This window comes from Cyanistes caeruleus, unplaced genomic scaffold, assembly GCF_971803275.1.
Source record: "Cyanistes caeruleus unplaced genomic scaffold, bCyaCae1.hap1.1 HAP1_SCAFFOLD_158, whole genome shotgun sequence".
NCBI lineage: Eukaryota > Metazoa > Chordata > Aves > Passeriformes > Paridae > Cyanistes > Cyanistes caeruleus.
In genome coordinates, this window is record NW_028255950.1 from 40,457 (window position 1) to 58,072 (window position 17,616).

The 17,616-nt window shown below is 50.0% G+C and overlaps 1 protein-coding gene across 3 annotated transcripts; it reads right to left on the minus strand.

Annotated features, from left to right (window-relative positions):
* Nucleotides 1–5,234: 5,234 nt before the first annotated feature.
* Nucleotides 5,235–15,816, minus strand: LOC147645846 (uncharacterized). 3 transcript variants are annotated; one of them, XR_015282111.1, is made up of 5 exons: nt 12,460–14,304; nt 12,131–12,365; nt 6,127–8,672; nt 5,799–6,032; nt 5,235–5,507 (listed from the first exon to the last, which is right to left on the minus strand). XR_015282111.1 is itself a non-coding variant. In XM_086874188.1 (5 exons), the coding sequence occupies exons 3-5, from the start codon at nt 12,481–12,483 to the stop codon at nt 11,749–11,751; spliced, it is 351 nt and encodes a 116-aa protein (XP_086730314.1). In that variant the 5' UTR covers nt 12,484–15,005; nt 15,297–15,530; nt 15,637–15,816; the 3' UTR covers nt 11,562–11,748. The 3 variants fall into 3 exon arrangements, 2 of the variants coding, with proteins under 2 accessions (XP_086730314.1, XP_086730315.1); XM_086874188.1 differs by lacking the exons at nt 5,235–5,507; nt 5,799–6,032; nt 6,127–8,672 and adding exons at nt 11,562–11,840; nt 15,297–15,530; nt 15,637–15,816 and having other exon boundaries at nt 12,460–15,005; XM_086874189.1 differs by lacking the exons at nt 5,235–5,507; nt 5,799–6,032; nt 6,127–8,672 and adding exons at nt 11,562–11,840; nt 15,297–15,530; nt 15,642–15,814 and having other exon boundaries at nt 12,460–15,005.
* Between the last annotated feature and the right edge of the window lie 1,800 nt (nt 15,817–17,616).

Consider the following 17,616-nt stretch of genomic DNA (forward strand, 5'->3'; position numbering starts at 1 on the left):
GGCCGTTGCTGGATGCTGGAAGTTCTAGCTGGAGCGTGCAATGTGACATCACCGCCAGGAGTTCAGGCCCAGGCTGAAGTGGACAACGGAGACGGTAGAATGAATGATGGAATCCCTGGGTGCTTGGGCTTGGAAGGGACCCTAAAGACCATCTTGTTCCAAGCGGAGCAATCTTCGCCCAGAATAGGTTGCTCAGAGCCCCGCTCCCAGCTGGCCTTGGATGTTGCCAAGGATGGAGCATCCCCAGCCTCTGTGCACAGCCTGGGCCAGTGGCCCAGCAGCCGGAGTGGAAAAGAGCAGCTTCATTAGATCCAACTTCAAGCTCACTCCTGCAGTTGAAAGGCTTCTCCTCTCTGTGCCCATCTTTCCTAGAGCTGCAGGGAGGCCTCGCCAGCCCCCTTCTCTTTCCAGGCTGAGCATCCCCAGCCCCACACGGACAGCAGTCCGATGCGTGGCAGTCAAGGCTAAAGGGTAGCAAATGGCTACATCAGGAAGTGAGAGATGGAAGCTTTTGGAGATGGAAGCTTTACCTCTAAATGTAGAAAAGAAAGAAAAGTGGAGGGGGAAATGGTGGGACTCTGGCTCTGTTCTAACTGGCGAAGATTTTCTTTTCTTCTTTTCTGTCGTGCTAACCCAAGTTTTGTTGTTTGAAAGGAGGTTTAGCAAAATATCCATCGTCTTCTCCACTGCTGAAACACTGAACAACATCTGGGCAGGCTGAGGATGCAGAGCAAAACCTGCAAATATCTACTGCTGATCGTGATCCTGGGGAATGCAGCTAAAGCCAGCCAAAAGCAATTTCTGGAAAGTCAAGCCTGCTTTACGTTTTCTGGAGTTTGCTTGTGCCAACTTCACCAGTCATTTCTAAAAAAGGAAAAGAAACTCCAAGCAAAACAGAGAAAAACACAAAGAAACCAACCCAAAGAAACCAATCCAACAAACAGATAAAACACCCCCAATCAAACCAAAGGCAATGAGAAGTTAGGACTAGTTGTAAGGATATCACAGCAGGCGAATGGCTGCTTCCTACTTGGATCACCATCCAAAGCCACCTAGAACAACTTCTCCAAAACATATCCAACAGCAGAAATGGAAAAAGTGATCCATGGCAGCTCTGCATTGTGGTGAAGGATGAGCATGCAGTGGTCCAGATGCAGCATTGCCCACCCTCCAGGCTGCTGTTTGCTCTGCTGAAAGACTCTTGCAGGACTGTGGCCCCTCTCCATGCAATGGAAATCATTGCCACAGCTCTCAGTTGAGGCACTGGCATTTCCAGAGCCAGATTCAGGCACAATCCTACTGCCTGCTGAGCATCTGGGAAAGGTGCTGAGCATCTTCAGGCCTAGAAGCACAAAAGAGCTCAGGCTCTCCCCGAACTGGGTTTTCAGGGCAGCTTTCCATATCTCTGCAAGATTTCTTCATCCCTCAACACGTCTGACTTTATGATGTCCAACGATGCATTTGGGTTTCTTCCGTCCTCTTGTGTGCCCGTGAGTAACCTTCCACGTGGATGAAGGAGATTGTGTACAGGACAATTGATTGCGGCATTGCCATTTGGCTTCACTGTCACTCAGTTGAACACGGTCCTTATCTAAGAAGGACTTCCAAGAAATGGGTAGGAGTTTTGGCTGTGAGAGGAGCAGAAAGCACATTTTCTACAGCAAATTGCTAGCTGATGCACTTTCCTCCCTGCCAAAATAGTGATTGCCATTCATCTTCCTGGGAAGAATGTAAAGACCCATTCAGAGATGCCAGGTTCAGCTGGCCTGTGGCTTTGTGTACCTCATTTCACATGTCCAGTTTCAAGGGCCACTAAAAGAGGCTCATGTTTGCCTTGCTACCCACAAGTGCTGTAGGTATTTCCAGGAGAAGAGGGAAAACATCGCTGTCCTGTGGTGTGGTAGAAATGCCACCACAACTGTGATTGTGTGAGCAAAGACAGCCAGCGCTTTTTGGGGCAGCAGCAGCAGCTGAGAGTGTGGCAGAGCGGTTTTGATACTCTTTTTAGAGTCCTGCAAGCATTGTTCCCGAAACAACCCACAGCTTTGCAAATGTGCCCGAAGAAAATGCAAAGAGAACTGGGGTGTGAAAATCAAAGACTGTTTATCTGTAGAAGAAAAGGAACAAGAATGAACTACACCACATATTTACACTGTAAGAATATTGGTAACAACAACAACAAACTATAGAACCTATTTACCTGAGAACAGATCTAACAAAACTCTATGAAACGTATTTACAGGCAACTTAAACAAACTCTAAAACCTCTCTCCTGAACACAACAACTGTAAAACGTATGTACAGCAGGGTGGCATCTGTGTCTGTGATGTCCCTAAGTCCTGGAAGAAAAACAAGTAGCACGGTCAGTGCAGTCAGGCACGGAAGGGTGTTCCATGTGCTGCCGGGCTGGGACACTGGCCCAGTGGGACTCTGCTGCCAGAAGGGAGCCTGGCTGGGGGCTGTGGCCCAGGCACTGGAACAGGGCTTGTGTGGCCCACAGCAAGCCCAGGCCAGGCCAGGGATGGCCAGCAGAATCCAGTGCATGGGCTAGCGTGTCCCTGAGCAGGAAGTGCCCAGCCCGGCCCCAGGCTGGCAGCAGGGGACCCACTCTGCCTGTGGGGAGCACCTGCCTGTTCTGCTGCTGGCATCGGTCTTCATCCCAAGACCATGTCTTCCTCCTTGTCTTTTAGATCAATATCCATCTCTTCAATATAATCTTACGTTTCCACCTCCATCTCTTCCTCTGTCTCGTACATATCCACATCCATCTCTTGCTCTCCAGTATCCTCTCCGTCCACTTCCATGGCTTCTTCTCTATCAGTCTGTGTATCGACGTCCGTCTCCTCCTCTCCGTCTGTGCCAGCCTGCAGAGGTAGCAAAATTTCAGCGTGGGCTCCCTTTCCCAGCCTGTCCCACAGAGCTCCAGCCCAGCCAGGCAGCTGCAGGGTGTCCGCCTCCATGGAATAGTACCATACCTCTTTTGGAACAAATGCACACATCCTGCAGGGATGGAGAGCAAAATCCAAGCGATGGGGAGCTTTGGGGACTGCTGGGGGAATCAGGGAGCAGGTGGCAACAAGGTGACAGGGGTAGGCTTGGAGCAGGGTGAATGAAGAGCGTGCTGGCACAAAGAGCCAAGGGTTGTGTTGTGGCCGTTGCTGGATGCTGGAAGTTCTAGCTGGAGCGTGCACTGTGACATCACCGCCAGGAGTTCAGGCCCAGGCTGAAGAGGACAACGGAGACCGTAGAATGAATGACGGAATCCCTGGGTGCTTGGGCTTGGAAGGGACCCTAAAGACCATCTTGTTCCAAGCGGAGCAATCTTCGCCCAGAATAGGTTGCTCAGAGCCCCGCTCCCAGCTGGCCTTGGATGTTGCCAAGGATGGAGCATCCCTAGCCTCTGTGCACAGCCTGGGCCAGTGCCCCAGCAGCCGGAGTGGAAAAGAGCAGCTTCATTAGATCCAACTTCAAGCTCACTCCTGCAGTTGAAAGGCTTCTCCTCTCTGTGCCCATCTTTCCTAGAGCTGCAGGGAGGCCTCGCCAGCCCCCTTCTCTTTCCAGGCTGAGCATCCCCAGCCCCACACGGACAGCAGTCCGATGCGTGGCAGTCAAGGCTAAAGGGTAGCAAATGGCTACATCAGGAAGTGAGAGATGGAAGCTTTTGCAGATGGAAGCTTTACCTCTAAATGTAGAAAAGAAAGAAAAGTAGAGGGGGAAATGGTGGGACTCTGGCTCTGTTCTAACTGGCGAAGATTTTCTTCTCTTCTTTTCTGTCATGCTAACCCAAGTTTTGTTGTTTGAAAGGAGGTTTAGCAAAATATCCATCGTCTTCTCCACTGCTGAAACACTGAACAACATCTGGGCAGGCTGAGGATGCAGAGCAAAACCTGCAAATATCTACTGCTGATCGTGATCCTGGGGAATGCAGCTAAAGCCAGCCAAAAGCAATTTCTGGAAAGTCAAGCCTGCTTTACGTTTTCTGGAGTTTAGTTGTGCCAACTTCACCAGTCATTTCTAAAAAAGGAAAAGAAACTCCAAGCAAAAGAGAGAAAAACACAAAGAAACCAACCCAAAGAAACCAATCAAACAAACAGATAAAACACCCCCAATCAAACCAAAGGCAATGAGAAGTTAGGACTAGTTGTAAGGATATCACAGCAGGCGAATGGCTGCTTCCTACTTGGATCACCATCCAAAGCCACCTAGAACAACTTCTCCAAAACATATCCAACAGGAGAAATGGAAAAAGTGATCCATGGCAGCTCTGCATTGTGGTGAAGGATGAGCATGCAGTGGTCCAGATGCAGCATTGCCCACCCTCCAGGCTGCTGTTTGCTCTGCTGAAAGACTCTTGCAGGACTGTGGCCCCTCTCCATGCAATGGAAATCATTGCCACAGCTCTCAGTTGAGGCACTGGCATTTCCAGAGCCAGATTCAGGCACAATCCTACTGCCTGCTGAGCATCTGGGAAAGGTGCTGAGCATCTTCAGGCCTAGAAGCACAAAAGAACTCAGGCTCTCCCCGAACTGGGTTTTCAGGGCAGCTTTCCATATCTCTGCAAGATTTCTTCATCCCTCAACACGTCTGACTTTATGATGTCCAACGATGCATTTGGGTTTCTTCCGTCCTCTTGTGTGCCCGTGAGTAACCTTCCACGTGGATGAAGGAGATTGTGTACAGGACAATTGATTGCGGCATTGCCATTTGGCTTCACTGTCACTCAGTTGAACACGGTCCTTATCTAAGAAGGACTTCCAAGAAATGGGTAGGAGTTTTGGCTGTGAGAGGAGCAGAAAGCACATTTTCTACAGCAAATTGCTAGCTGATGCACTTTCCTCCCTGCCAAAATAGTGATTGCCATTCATCTTCCTGGGAAGAATGTAAAGACCCATTCAGAGATGCCAGGTTCAGCTGGCCTGTGGCTTTGTGTGCCTCATTTCACATGTCCAATTTCAAGGGCCACTAAAAGAGGCTCATGTTTGCCTTGCTACCCACAAGTGCTGTAGGTATTTCCAGGAGAAGAGGGAAAACATCGCTGTCCTGTGGTGTGGTAGAAATGCCAGCACAACTGTGATTGTGTGAGCAAAGCCAGCCAGTGCTTTTTGGGGCAGCAGCAGCAGCTGAGAGTGTGGCAGAGCGGTTTTGATACTCTTTTTAGAGTCCTGCAAACATTGTTCCCGAAACAACCCGCAGCTTTGCAAATGTGCCCGAAGAAAATGCAAAGAGAACTGGGGTGTGAAAATCAAAGACTGTTTATCTGTAGAAGAAAAGGAACAAGAATGAACTACACCACATATTTACACTGTAAGAATATTGGTAACAAAAACAACAACAACAACAACAACAACAAACTATAGAACCTATTTACCTGAGAAGAGATCTAACAAAACTCTATGAAACGTATTTACAGGCAACTTAAACAAACTCTAAAACCTCTATCCTGAACACAACAACTGTAAAACGTATGTACAGCAGGGTGGCATCTGTGTCTGTGATGTCCCTAAGTCCTGGAAGAAAAACAAGTAGCACGGTCAGTGCAGTCAGGCACGGAAGGGTGTTGCATGTGCTGCCGGGCTGGGACACTGGCCCAGTGGGGCTCTGCTGCCAGAAGGGAGCCTGGCTGCGGGCTGTGGCCCAGGCACTGGAACAGGGCTTGTGTGGCCCACAGCAAGCCCAGGCCAGGCCAGGGATGGCCAGCAGAATCCAGTGCATGGGCTAGCGTGTCCCTGAGCAGGAAGTGCCCAGCCCGGCCCCAGGCTGGCAGCAGGGGACCCACTCTGCCTGTGGGGAGCACCTGCCTGTTCTGCTGCTGGCATCGGTCTTCATCCCAAGACCATGTCTTCCTCCTTGTCTTTTAGATCAATATCCATCTCTTCAATATAATCTTTCGTTTCCACCTCCATCTCTTCCTCTGTCTCGTACATATCCACATCCATCTCTTCCTCTCCAGTATCCTCTCCGTCCACTTCCATGGCTTCTTCTCTATCAGTCTGTGTATCGACGTCCGTCTCCTCCTCTCGGTCTGTGCCAGCCTGCAGAGGTAGCAAAATTTCCCAGCCTGTCCCACAGAGCTCCAGCCCAGCCAGGCAGCTGCGGGGTGTCCGCCTCCGTGGAATAGTACCATACCTCTTTTGGAACAAATGCAGACATCCTGCAGGGATGGAGAGCAAAATCCAAGCGATGGGGAGCTTTGGGGACTGCTGGGGGAATCAGGGAGCAGGTGGCAACAAGGTGACAGGGGTAGGCTTGGAGCAGGGTGAATGAAGAGCGTGCTGGCACAAGGAGCCAAGGGTTGTGTTGTGGCCGTTGCTGGATGCTGGAAGTTCTAGCTGGAGCGTGCACTGTGACATCACCGCCAGGAGTTCAGGCCCAGGCTGAAGAGGACAACGGAGACCGTAGAATGAATGACGGAATCCCTGGGTGCTTGGGCTTGGAAGGGACCCTAAAGACCATCTTGTTCCAAGCGGAGCAATCTTCGCCCAGAATAGGTTGCTCAGAGCCCCGCTCCCAGCTGGCCTTGGATGTTGCCAAGGATGGAGCATCCCCAGCCTCTGTGCACAGCCTGGGCCAGTGGCCCAGCAGCCTGAGTGGAAAAGAGCAGCTTCATTAGATCCAACTTCAAGCTCACTCCTGCAGTTGAAAGGCTTCTCCTGTCTGTGCCCATCTTTCCTAGAGCTGCAGGGAGGCCTCGTCAGCCCCCTTCTCTTTCCAGGCTGAGCATCCCCAGCCCCACACGGACAGCAGTCCGATGCGTGGCAGTCAAGGCTAAAGGGTAGCAAATGGCTACATCAGGAAGTGAGAGATGGAAGCTTTTGGAGATGGAAGCTTTACCTCTAAATGTAGAAAAGAAAGCAAAGTGGAGGGAGAAATGGTGGGACTCTGGCTCTGTTCTAACTGGCGAAGATTTTCTTTTCTTCTTTTCTGTCGTGCTAACCCAAGTTTTGTTGTTTGAAAGGAGGTTTAGCAAAATATCCATCGTCTTCTCCACTGCTGAAACACTGAACAACATCTGGGCAGGCTGAGGATGCAGAGCAAAACCTGCAAATATCTACTGCTGATCGTGATCCTGGGGAATGCAGCTAAAGCCAGCCAAAAGCAATTTCTGGAAAGTCAAGCCTGCTTTACGTTTTCTGGAGTTTGGTTGTGCCAACTTCACCAGTCATTTCTAAAAAAGGAAAAGAAACTCCAAGCAAAACAGAGAAAAACACAAAGAAACCAACCCAAAGAAACCAATCAAACAAACAGATAAAACACCCCCAACCAAACCAAAGGCAATGAGAAGTTAGGACTAGTTGTAAGGATATCACAGCAGGCGAATGGCTGCTTCCTACTTGGATCACCATCCAAAGCCACCTAGAACAACTTCTCCAAAACATATCCAACAGCAGAAATGGAAAAAGTGATCCATGGCAGCTCTGCATTGTGGTGAAGGATGAGCATGCAGTGGTCCAGATGCAGCATTGCCCACCCTCCAGGCTGCTGTTTGCTCTGCTGAAAGACTCTTGCAGGACTGTGGCCCCTCTCCATGCAATGGAAATCATTGCCACAGCTCTCAGTTGAGGCACTGGCATTTCCAGAGCCAGATTCAGGCACAATCCTACTGCCTGCTGAGCATCTGGGAAAGGTGCTGAGCATCTTCAGGCCTAGAAGCACAAAAGAGCTCAGGCTCTCCCCGAACTGGGTTTTCAGGGCAGCTTTCCATATCTCTGCAAGATTTCTTCATCCCTCAACACGTCTGACTTTATGATGTCCAACGATGCATTTGGGTTTCTTCCGTCCTCTTGTGTGCCCGTGAGTAACCTTCCACGTGGATGAAGGAGATTGTGTACAGGACAATTGATTGCGGCATTGCCATTTGGCTTCACTGTCACTCAGTTGAACACGGTCCTTATCTAAGAAGGACTTCCAAGAAATGGGTAGGAGTTTTGGCTGTGAGAGGAGCAGAAAGCACATTTTCTACAGCAAATTGCTAGCTGATGCACTTTCCTCCCTGCCAAAATAGTGATTGCCATTCATCTTCCTGGGAAGAATGTAAAGACCCATTCAGAGATGCCAAGTTCAGCTGGCCTGTGGCTTTGTGTGCCTCATTTCACATGTCCAATTTCAAGGGCCACTAAAAGAGGCTCATGTTTGCCTTGCTACCCACAAGTGCTGTAGGTATTTCCAGGAGAAGAGGGAAAACATCGCTGTCCTGTGGTGTGGTAGAAATGCCACCACAACTGTGATTGTGTGAGCAAAGCCAGCCAGTGCTTTTTGGGGCAGCAGCAGCAGCTGAGAGTGTGGCAGAGCGGTTTTGATACTCTTTTTAGAGTCCTGCAAACATTGTTCCCGAAACAACCCACAGCTTTGCAAATGTGCCCGAAGAAAATGCAAAGAGAATGCAAAGAGAACTGGGGTGTGAAAATCAAAGACTGTTTATCTGTAGAAGAAAAGGAACAAGAATGAACTACACCACATATTTACACTGTAAGAATATTGGTAACAACAACAACAACAACAACAACAACAACAACAAACTATAGAACCTATTTACCTGAGAAGAGATCTAACAAAACTCTATGAAACGTATTTACAGACAACTTAAACAAACTCTAAAACCTCTATCCTGAACACAACAACTGTAAAATGTATATACAGCAGGGTGGCATCTGTGTCTGTGATGTCCCTAAGTCCTGGAAGAAAAACAAGTAGCACGGTCAGTGCAGTCAGGCACGGAAGGGTGTTCCATGTGCTGCCGGGCTGGGACACTGGCCCAGTGGGACTTTGCTGCCAGAAGGGAGCCTGGCTGGGAGCTGTGGCCCAGGCACTGGAACAGGGCTTGTGTGGCCCACAGCAAGCCCAGGCCAGGCCAGGGATGGCCAGCAGAATGCAGTGCATGGGCTAGCGTGTCCCTGAGCAGGAAGTGCCCAGCCCGGCCCCAGGCTGGCAGCAGGGGACCCACTCTGCCTGTGGGGAGCACCTGCCTGTTCTGCTGCTGGCATCGGTCTTCATCCCAAGACCATGTCTTCCTCCTTGTCTTTTAGATCAATATCCATCTCTTCAATATAATCTTTCGTTTCCACCTCCATCTCTTCCTCTGTCTCGTACATATCCACATCCATCTCTTCCTCTCCAGTATGCTCTCCGTCCACTTCCATGGATTCTTCTCTATCAGTCTGTGTATCGACGTCCGTCTCCTCCTCTCCGTCTGTGCCAGCCTGCAGAGGTAGCAAAATTTCAGCGTGGGCTCCCTTTCCCAGCCTGTCCCACAGAGCTCCAGCCCAGCCAGTCAGCTGCAGGGTGTCCGCCTCCATGGAATAGTACCATACCTCTTTTGGAACAAATGCACACATCCTGCAGGGATGGAGAGCAAAATCCAAGCGATGGGGAGCTTTGGGGACTGCTGGGGGAATCAGGGAGCAGGTGGCAACAAGGTGACAGGGGTAGGCTTGGAGCAGGGTGAATGAAGAGCGTGCTGGCACAAAGAGCCAAGGGTTGTGTTGTGGCCGTTGCTGGATGCTGGAAGTTCTAGCTGGAGCGTGCACTGTGACATCACCGCCAGGAGTTCAGGCCCAGGCTGAAGAGGACAACGGAGACCGTAGAATGAATGACGGAATCCCTGGGTGCTTGGGCTTGGAAGGGACCCTAAAGACCATCTTGTTCCAAGCGGAGCAATCTTCGCCCAGAATAGGTTGCTCAGAGCCCCGCTCCCAGCTGGCCTTGGATGTTGCCAAGGATGGAGCATCCCTAGCCTCTGTGCACAGCCTGGGCCAGTGCCCCAGCAGCCGGAGTGGAAAAGAGCAGCTTCATTAGATCCAACTTCAAGCTCACTCCTGCAGTTGAAAGGCTTCTCCTCTCTGTGCCCATCTTTCCTAGAGCTGCAGGGAGGCCTCGCCAGCCCCCTTCTCTTTCCAGGCTGAGCATCCCCAGCCCCACACGGACAGCAGTCCGATGCGTGGCAGTCAAGGCTAAAGGGTAGCAAATGGCTACATCAGGAAGTGAGAGATGGAAGCTTTTGCAGATGGAAGCTTTACCTCTAAATGTAGAAAAGAAAGAAAAGTAGAGGGGGAAATGGTGGGACTCTGGCTCTGTTCTAACTGGCGAAGATTTTCTTCTCTTCTTTTCTGTCATGCTAACCCAAGTTTTGTTGTTTGAAAGGAGGTTTAGCAAAATATCCATCGTCTTCTCCACTGCTGAAACACTGAACAACATCTGGGCAGGCTGAGGATGCAGAGCAAAACCTGCAAATATCTACTGCTGATCGTGATCCTGGGGAATGCAGCTAAAGCCAGCCAAAAGCAATTTCTGGAAAGTCAAGCCTGCTTTACGTTTTCTGGAGTTTAGTTGTGCCAACTTCACCAGTCATTTCTAAAAAAGGAAAAGAAACTCCAAGCAAAAGAGAGAAAAACACAAAGAAACCAACCCAAAGAAACCAATCAAACAAACAGATAAAACACCCCCAATCAAACCAAAGGCAATGAGAAGTTAGGACTAGTTGTAAGGATATCACAGCAGGCGAATGGCTGCTTCCTACTTGGATCACCATCCAAAGCCACCTAGAACAACTTCTCCAAAACATATCCAACAGGAGAAATGGAAAAAGTGATCCATGGCAGCTCTGCATTGTGGTGAAGGATGAGCATGCAGTGGTCCAGATGCAGCATTGCCCACCCTCCAGGCTGCTGTTTGCTCTGCTGAAAGACTCTTGCAGGACTGTGGCCCCTCTCCATGCAATGGAAATCATTGCCACAGCTCTCAGTTGAGGCACTGGCATTTCCAGAGCCAGATTCAGGCACAATCCTACTGCCTGCTGAGCATCTGGGAAAGGTGCTGAGCATCTTCAGGCCTAGAAGCACAAAAGAACTCAGGCTCTCCCCGAACTGGGTTTTCAGGGCAGCTTTCCATATCTCTGCAAGATTTCTTCATCCCTCAACACGTCTGACTTTATGATGTCCAACGATGCATTTGGGTTTCTTCCGTCCTCTTGTGTGCCCGTGAGTAACCTTCCACGTGGATGAAGGAGATTGTGTACAGGACAATTGATTGCGGCATTGCCATTTGGCTTCACTGTCACTCAGTTGAACACGGTCCTTATCTAAGAAGGACTTCCAAGAAATGGGTAGGAGTTTTGGCTGTGAGAGGAGCAGAAAGCACATTTTCTACAGCAAATTGCTAGCTGATGCACTTTCCTCCCTGCCAAAATAGTGATTGCCATTCATCTTCCTGGGAAGAATGTAAAGACCCATTCAGAGATGCCAGGTTCAGCTGGCCTGTGGCTTTGTGTGCCTCATTTCACATGTCCAATTTCAAGGGCCACTAAAAGAGGCTCATGTTTGCCTTGCTACCCACAAGTGCTGTAGGTATTTCCAGGAGAAGAGGGAAAACATCGCTGTCCTGTGGTGTGGTAGAAATGCCAGCACAACTGTGATTGTGTGAGCAAAGCCAGCCAGTGCTTTTTGGGGCAGCAGCAGCAGCTGAGAGTGTGGCAGAGCGGTTTTGATACTCTTTTTAGAGTCCTGCAAACATTGTTCCCGAAACAACCCGCAGCTTTGCAAATGTGCCCGAAGAAAATGCAAAGAGAACTGGGGTGTGAAAATCAAAGACTGTTTATCTGTAGAAGAAAAGGAACAAGAATGAACTACACCACATATTTACACTGTAAGAATATTGGTAACAAAAACAACAACAACAACAACAACAACAAACTATAGAACCTATTTACCTGAGAAGAGATCTAACAAAACTCTATGAAACGTATTTACAGGCAACTTAAACAAACTCTAAAACCTCTATCCTGAACACAACAACTGTAAAACGTATGTACAGCAGGGTGGCATCTGTGTCTGTGATGTCCCTAAGTCCTGGAAGAAAAACAAGTAGCACGGTCAGTGCAGTCAGGCACGGAAGGGTGTTGCATGTGCTGCCGGGCTGGGACACTGGCCCAGTGGGGCTCTGCTGCCAGAAGGGAGCCTGGCTGGGGGCTGTGGCCCAGGCACTGGAACAGGGCTTGTGTGGCCCACAGCAACCCAGGCCAGGCCAGGGATGGCCAGCAGAATCCAGTGCATGGGCTAGCGTGTCCCTGAGCAGGAAGTGCCCAGCCCGGCCCCAGGCTGGCAGCAGGGGACCCACTCTGCCTGTGGGGAGCACCTGCCTGTTCTGCTGCTGGCATCGGTCTTCATCCCCAAGACCATGTCTTCCTCCTTGTCTTTTAGATCAATATCCATCTCTTCAATATAATCTTTCGTTTCCACCTCCATCTCTTCCTCTGTCTCGTACATATCCACATCCATCTCTTCCTCTCCAGTATCCTCTCCGTCCACTTCCATGGCTTCTTCTCTATCAGTCTGTGTATCGACGTCCGTCTCCTCCTCTCGGTCTGTGCCAGCCTGCAGAGGTAGCAAAATTTCCCAGCCTGTCCCACAGAGCTCCAGCCCAGCCAGGCAGCTGCGGGGTGTCCGCCTCCGTGGAATAGTACCATACCTCTTTTGGAACAAATGCAGACATCCTGCAGGGATGGAGAGCAAAATCCAAGCGATGGGGAGCTTTGGGGACTGCTGGGGGAATCAGGGAGCAGGTGGCAACAAGGTGACAGGGGTAGGCTTGGAGCAGGGTGAATGAAGAGCGTGCTGGCACAAGGAGCCAAGGGTTGTGTTGTGGCCGTTGCTGGATGCTGGAAGTTCTAGCTGGAGCGTGCACTGTGACATCACCGCCAGGAGTTCAGGCCCAGGCTGAAGAGGACAACGGAGACCGTAGAATGAATGACGGAATCCCTGGGTGCTTGGGCTTGGAAGGGACCCTAAAGACCATCTTGTTCCAAGCGGAGCAATCTTCGCCCAGAATAGGTTGCTCAGAGCCCCGCTCCCAGCTGGCCTTGGATGTTGCCAAGGATGGAGCATCCCCAGCCTCTGTGCACAGCCTGGGCCAGTGGCCCAGCAGCCTGAGTGGAAAAGAGCAGCTTCATTAGATCCAACTTCAAGCTCACTCCTGCAGTTGAAAGGCTTCTCCTGTCTGTGCCCATCTTTCCTAGAGCTGCAGGGAGGCCTCGTCAGCCCCCTTCTCTTTCCAGGCTGAGCATCCCCAGCCCCACACGGACAGCAGTCCGATGCGTGGCAGTCAAGGCTAAAGGGTAGCAAATGGCTACATCAGGAAGTGAGAGATGGAAGCTTTTGGAGATGGAAGCTTTACCTCTAAATGTAGAAAAGAAAGCAAAGTGGAGGGAGAAATGGTGGGACTCTGGCTCTGTTCTAACTGGCGAAGATTTTCTTTTCTTCTTTTCTGTCGTGCTAACCCAAGTTTTGTTGTTTGAAAGGAGGTTTAGCAAAATATCCATCGTCTTCTCCACTGCTGAAACACTGAACAACATCTGGGCAGGCTGAGGATGCAGAGCAAAACCTGCAAATATCTACTGCTGATCGTGATCCTGGGGAATGCAGCTAAAGCCAGCCAAAAGCAATTTCTGGAAAGTCAAGCCTGCTTTACGTTTTCTGGAGTTTGCTTGTGCCAACTTCACCAGTCATTTCTAAAAAAGGAAAAGAAACTCCAAGCAAAAGAGAGAAAAACACAAAGAAACCAACCCAAAGAAACCAATCAAACAAACAGATGAAACACCCCCAATCAAACCAAAGGCAATGAGAAGTTAGGACTAGTTGTAAGGATATCACAACAGGCGAATGGCTGCTTCCTACTTGGATCACCATCCAAAGCCACCTAGAACAACTTCTCCAAAACATATCCAACAGGAGAAATGGAAAAAGTGATCCATGGCAGCTCTGCATTGTGGTGAAGGATGAGCATGCAGTGGTCCAGATGCAGCATTGCCCACCCTCCAGGCTGCTGTTTGCTCTGCTGAAAGACTCTTGCAGGACTGTGGCCCCTCTCCATGCAATGGAAATCATTGCCACAGCTCTCAGTTGAGGCACTGGCATTTCCAGAGCCAGATTCAGGCACAATCCTACTGCCTGCTGAGCATCTGGGAAAGCTGCTGAGCATCTTCAGGCCTAGAAGCACAAAAGAGCTCAGGCTCTCCCCGAACTGGGTTTTCAGGGCAGCTTTCCATATCTCTGCAAGATTTCTTCATCCCTCAACACGTCTGACTTTATGATGTCCAACGATGCATTTGGGTTTCTTCCGTCCTCTTGTGTGCCCGTGAGTAACCTTCCACGTGGATGAAGGAGATTGTGTACAGGACAATTGATTGCGGCATTGCCATTTGGCTTCACTGTCACTCAGTTGAACACGGTCCTTATCTAAGAAGGACTTCCAAGAAATGGGTAGGAGTTTTGGCTGTGAGAGGAGCAGAAAGCACATTTTCTACAGCAAATTGCTAGCTGATGCACTTTCCTCCCTGCCAAAATAGTGATTGCCATTCATCTTCCTGGGAAGAATGTAAAGACCCATTCAGAGATGCCAAGTTCAGCTGGCCTGTGGCTTTGTGTGCCTCATTTCACATGTCCAATTTCAAGGGCCACTAAAAGAGGCTCATGTTTGCCTTGCTACCCACAAGTGCTGTAGGTATTTCCAGGAGAAGAGGGAAAACATCGCTGTCCTGTGGTGTGGTAGAAATGCCAGCACAACTGTGATTGTGTGAGCAAAGCCAGCCAGTGCTTTTTGGGGCAGCAGCAGCAGCTGAGAGTGTGGCAGAGCGGTTTTGATACTCTTTTTAGAGTCCTGCAAACATTGTTCCCGAAACAACCCACAGCTTTGCAAATGTGCCCGAAGAAAATGCAAAGAGAATGCAAAGAGAACTGGGGTGTGAAAATCAAAGACTGTTTATCTGTAGAAGAAAAGGAACAAGAATGAACTACACCACATATTTACACTGTAAGAATATTGGTAACAACAACAACAACAACAACAACAACAACAACAAACTATAGAACCTATTTACCTGAGAACAGATCTAACAAAACTCTATGAAACGTATTTACAGACAACTTAAACAAACTCTAAAACCTCTATCCTGAACACAACAACTGTAAAACGTATATACAGCAGGGTGGCATCTGTGTCTGTGATGTCCCTAAGTCCTGGAAGAAAAACAAGTAGCACGGTCAGTGCAGTCAGGCACGGAAGGGTGTTCCATGTGCTGCCGGGCTGGGACACTGGCCCAGTGGGACTTTGCTGCCAGAAGGGAGCCTGGCTGGGAGCTGTGGCCCAGGCACTGGAACAGGGCTTGTGTGGCCCACAGCAAGCCCAGGCCAGGCCAGGGATGGCCAGCAGAATGCAGTGCATGGGCTAGCGTGTCCCTGAGCAGGAAGTGCCCAGCCCGGCCCCAGGCTGGCAGCAGGGGACCCACTCTGCCTGTGGGGAGCACCTGCCTGTTCTGCTGCTGGCATCGGTCTTCATCCCAAGACCATGTCTTCCTCCTTGTCTTTTAGATCAATATCCATCTCTTCAATATAATCTTTCGTTTCCACCTCCATCTCTTCCTCTGTCTCGTACATATCCACATCCATCTCTTCCTCTCCAGTATGCTCTCCGTCCACTTCCATGGATTCTTCTCTATCAGTCTGTGTATCGACGTCCGTCTCCTCCTCTCCGTCTGTGCCAGCCTGCAGAGGTAGCAAAATTTCAGCGTGGGCTCCCTTTCCCAGCCTGTCCCACAGAGCTCCAGCCCAGCCAGGCAGCTGCAGGGTGTCCGCCTCCATGGAATAGTACCATACCTCTTTTGGAACAAATGCACACATCCTGCAGGGATGGAGAGCAAAATCCAAGCGATGGGGAGCTTTGGGGACTGCTGGGGGAATCAGGGAGCAGGTGGCAACAAGGTGACAGGGGTAGGCTTGGAGCAGGGTGAATGAAGAGCGTGCTGGCACAAAGAGCCAAGGGTTGTGTTGTGGCCGTTGCTGGATGCTGGAAGTTCTAGCTGGAGCGTGCACTGTGACATCACCGCCAGGAGTTCAGGCCCAGGCTGAAGAGGACAACGGAGACCGTAGAATGAATGACGGAATCCCTGGGTGCTTGGGCTTGGAAGGGACCCTAAAGACCATCTTGTTCCAAGCGGAGCAATCTTCGCCCAGAATAGGTTGCTCAGAGCCCCGCTCCCAGCTGGCCTTGGATGTTGCCAAGGATGGAGCATCCCTAGCCTCTGTGCACAGCCTGGGCCAGTGCCCCAGCAGCCGGAGTGGAAAAGAGCAGCTTCATTAGATCCAACTTCAAGCTCACTCCTGCAGTTGAAAGGCTTCTCCTCTCTGTGCCCATCTTTCCTAGAGCTGCAGGGAGGCCTCGCCAGCCCCCTTCTCTTTCCAGGCTGAGCATCCCCAGCCCCACACGGACAGCAGTCCGATGCGTGGCAGTCAAGGCTAAAGGGTAGCAAATGGCTACATCAGGAAGTGAGAGATGGAAGCTTTTGCAGATGGAAGCTTTACCTCTAAATGTAGAAAAGAAAGAAAAGTAGAGGGGGAAATGGTGGGACTCTGGCTCTGTTCTAACTGGCGAAGATTTTCTTCTCTTCTTTTCTGTCATGCTAACCCAAGTTTTGTTGTTTGAAAGGAGGTTTAGCAAAATATCCATCGTCTTCTCCACTGCTGAAACACTCAACAACATCTGGGCAGGCTGAGGATGCAGAGCAAAACCTGCAAATATCTACTGCTGATCGTGATCCTGGGGAATGCAGCTAAAGCCAGCCAAAAGCAATTTCTGGAAAGTCAAGCCTGCTTTACGTTTTCTGGAGTTTAGTTGTGCCAACTTCACGAGTCATTTCTAAAAAAGGAAAAGAAACTCCAAGCAAAAGAGAGAAAAACACAAAGAAACCAACCCAAAGAAACCAATCAAACAAACAGATAAAACACCCCCAATCAAACCAAAGGCAATGAGAAGTTAGGACTAGTTGTAAGGATATCACAGCAGGCGAATGGCTGCTTCCTACTTGGATCACCATCCAAAGCCACCTAGAACAACTTCTCCAAAACATATCCAACAGGAGAAATGGAAAAAGTGATCCATGGCAGCTCTGCATTGTGGTGAAGGATGAGCATGCAGTGGTCCAGATGCAGCATTGCCCACCCTCCAGGCTGCTGTTTGCTCTGCTGAAAGACTCTTGCAGGACTGTGGCCCCTCTCCATGCAATGGAAATCATTGCCACAGCTCTCAGTTGAGGCACTGGCATTTCCAGAGCCAGATTCAGGCACAATCCTACTGCCTGCTGAGCATCTGGGAAAGGTGCTGAGCATCTTCAGGCCTAGAAGCACAAAAGAACTCAGGCTCTCCCCGAACTGGGTTTTCAGGGCAGCTTTCCATATCTCTGCAAGATTTCTTCATCCCTCAACACGTCTGACTTTATGATGTCCAACGATGCATTTGGGTTTCTTCCGTCCTCTTGTGTGCCCGTGAGTAACCTTCCACGTGGATGAAGGAGATTGTGTACAGGACAATTGATTGCGGCATTGCCATTTGGCTTCACTGTCACTCAGTTGAACACGGTCCTTATCTAAGAAGGACTTCCAAGAAATGGGTAGGAGTTTTGGCTGTGAGAGGAGCAGAAAGCACATTTTCTACAGCAAATTGCTAGCTGATGCACTTTCCTCCCTGCCAAAATAGTGATTGCCATTCATCTTCCTGGGAAGAATGTAAAGACCCATTCAGAGATGCCAGGTTCAGCTGGCCTGTGGCTTTGTGTGCCTCATTTCACATGTCCAA

Bases quoted from the DNA above. Each gene is read 5' to 3' on its own strand.
- LOC147645846 (XM_086874188.1), bottom strand. From the start codon at position 12,483: ATGTCTGCATTTGTTCCAAAAGAG. The intron at 12,366-12,459 runs GTATGGTACTAT...CTACCTCTGCAG, and splicing joins CTGCATTTGTTCCAAAAGAG to GCTGGCACAGACCGAGAGGA. The intron at 11,841-12,130 runs GCAGGTGCTCCC...TTTTTCTTCCAG, and splicing joins CGATGCCAGCAGCAGAACAG to GACTTAGGGACATCACAGAC.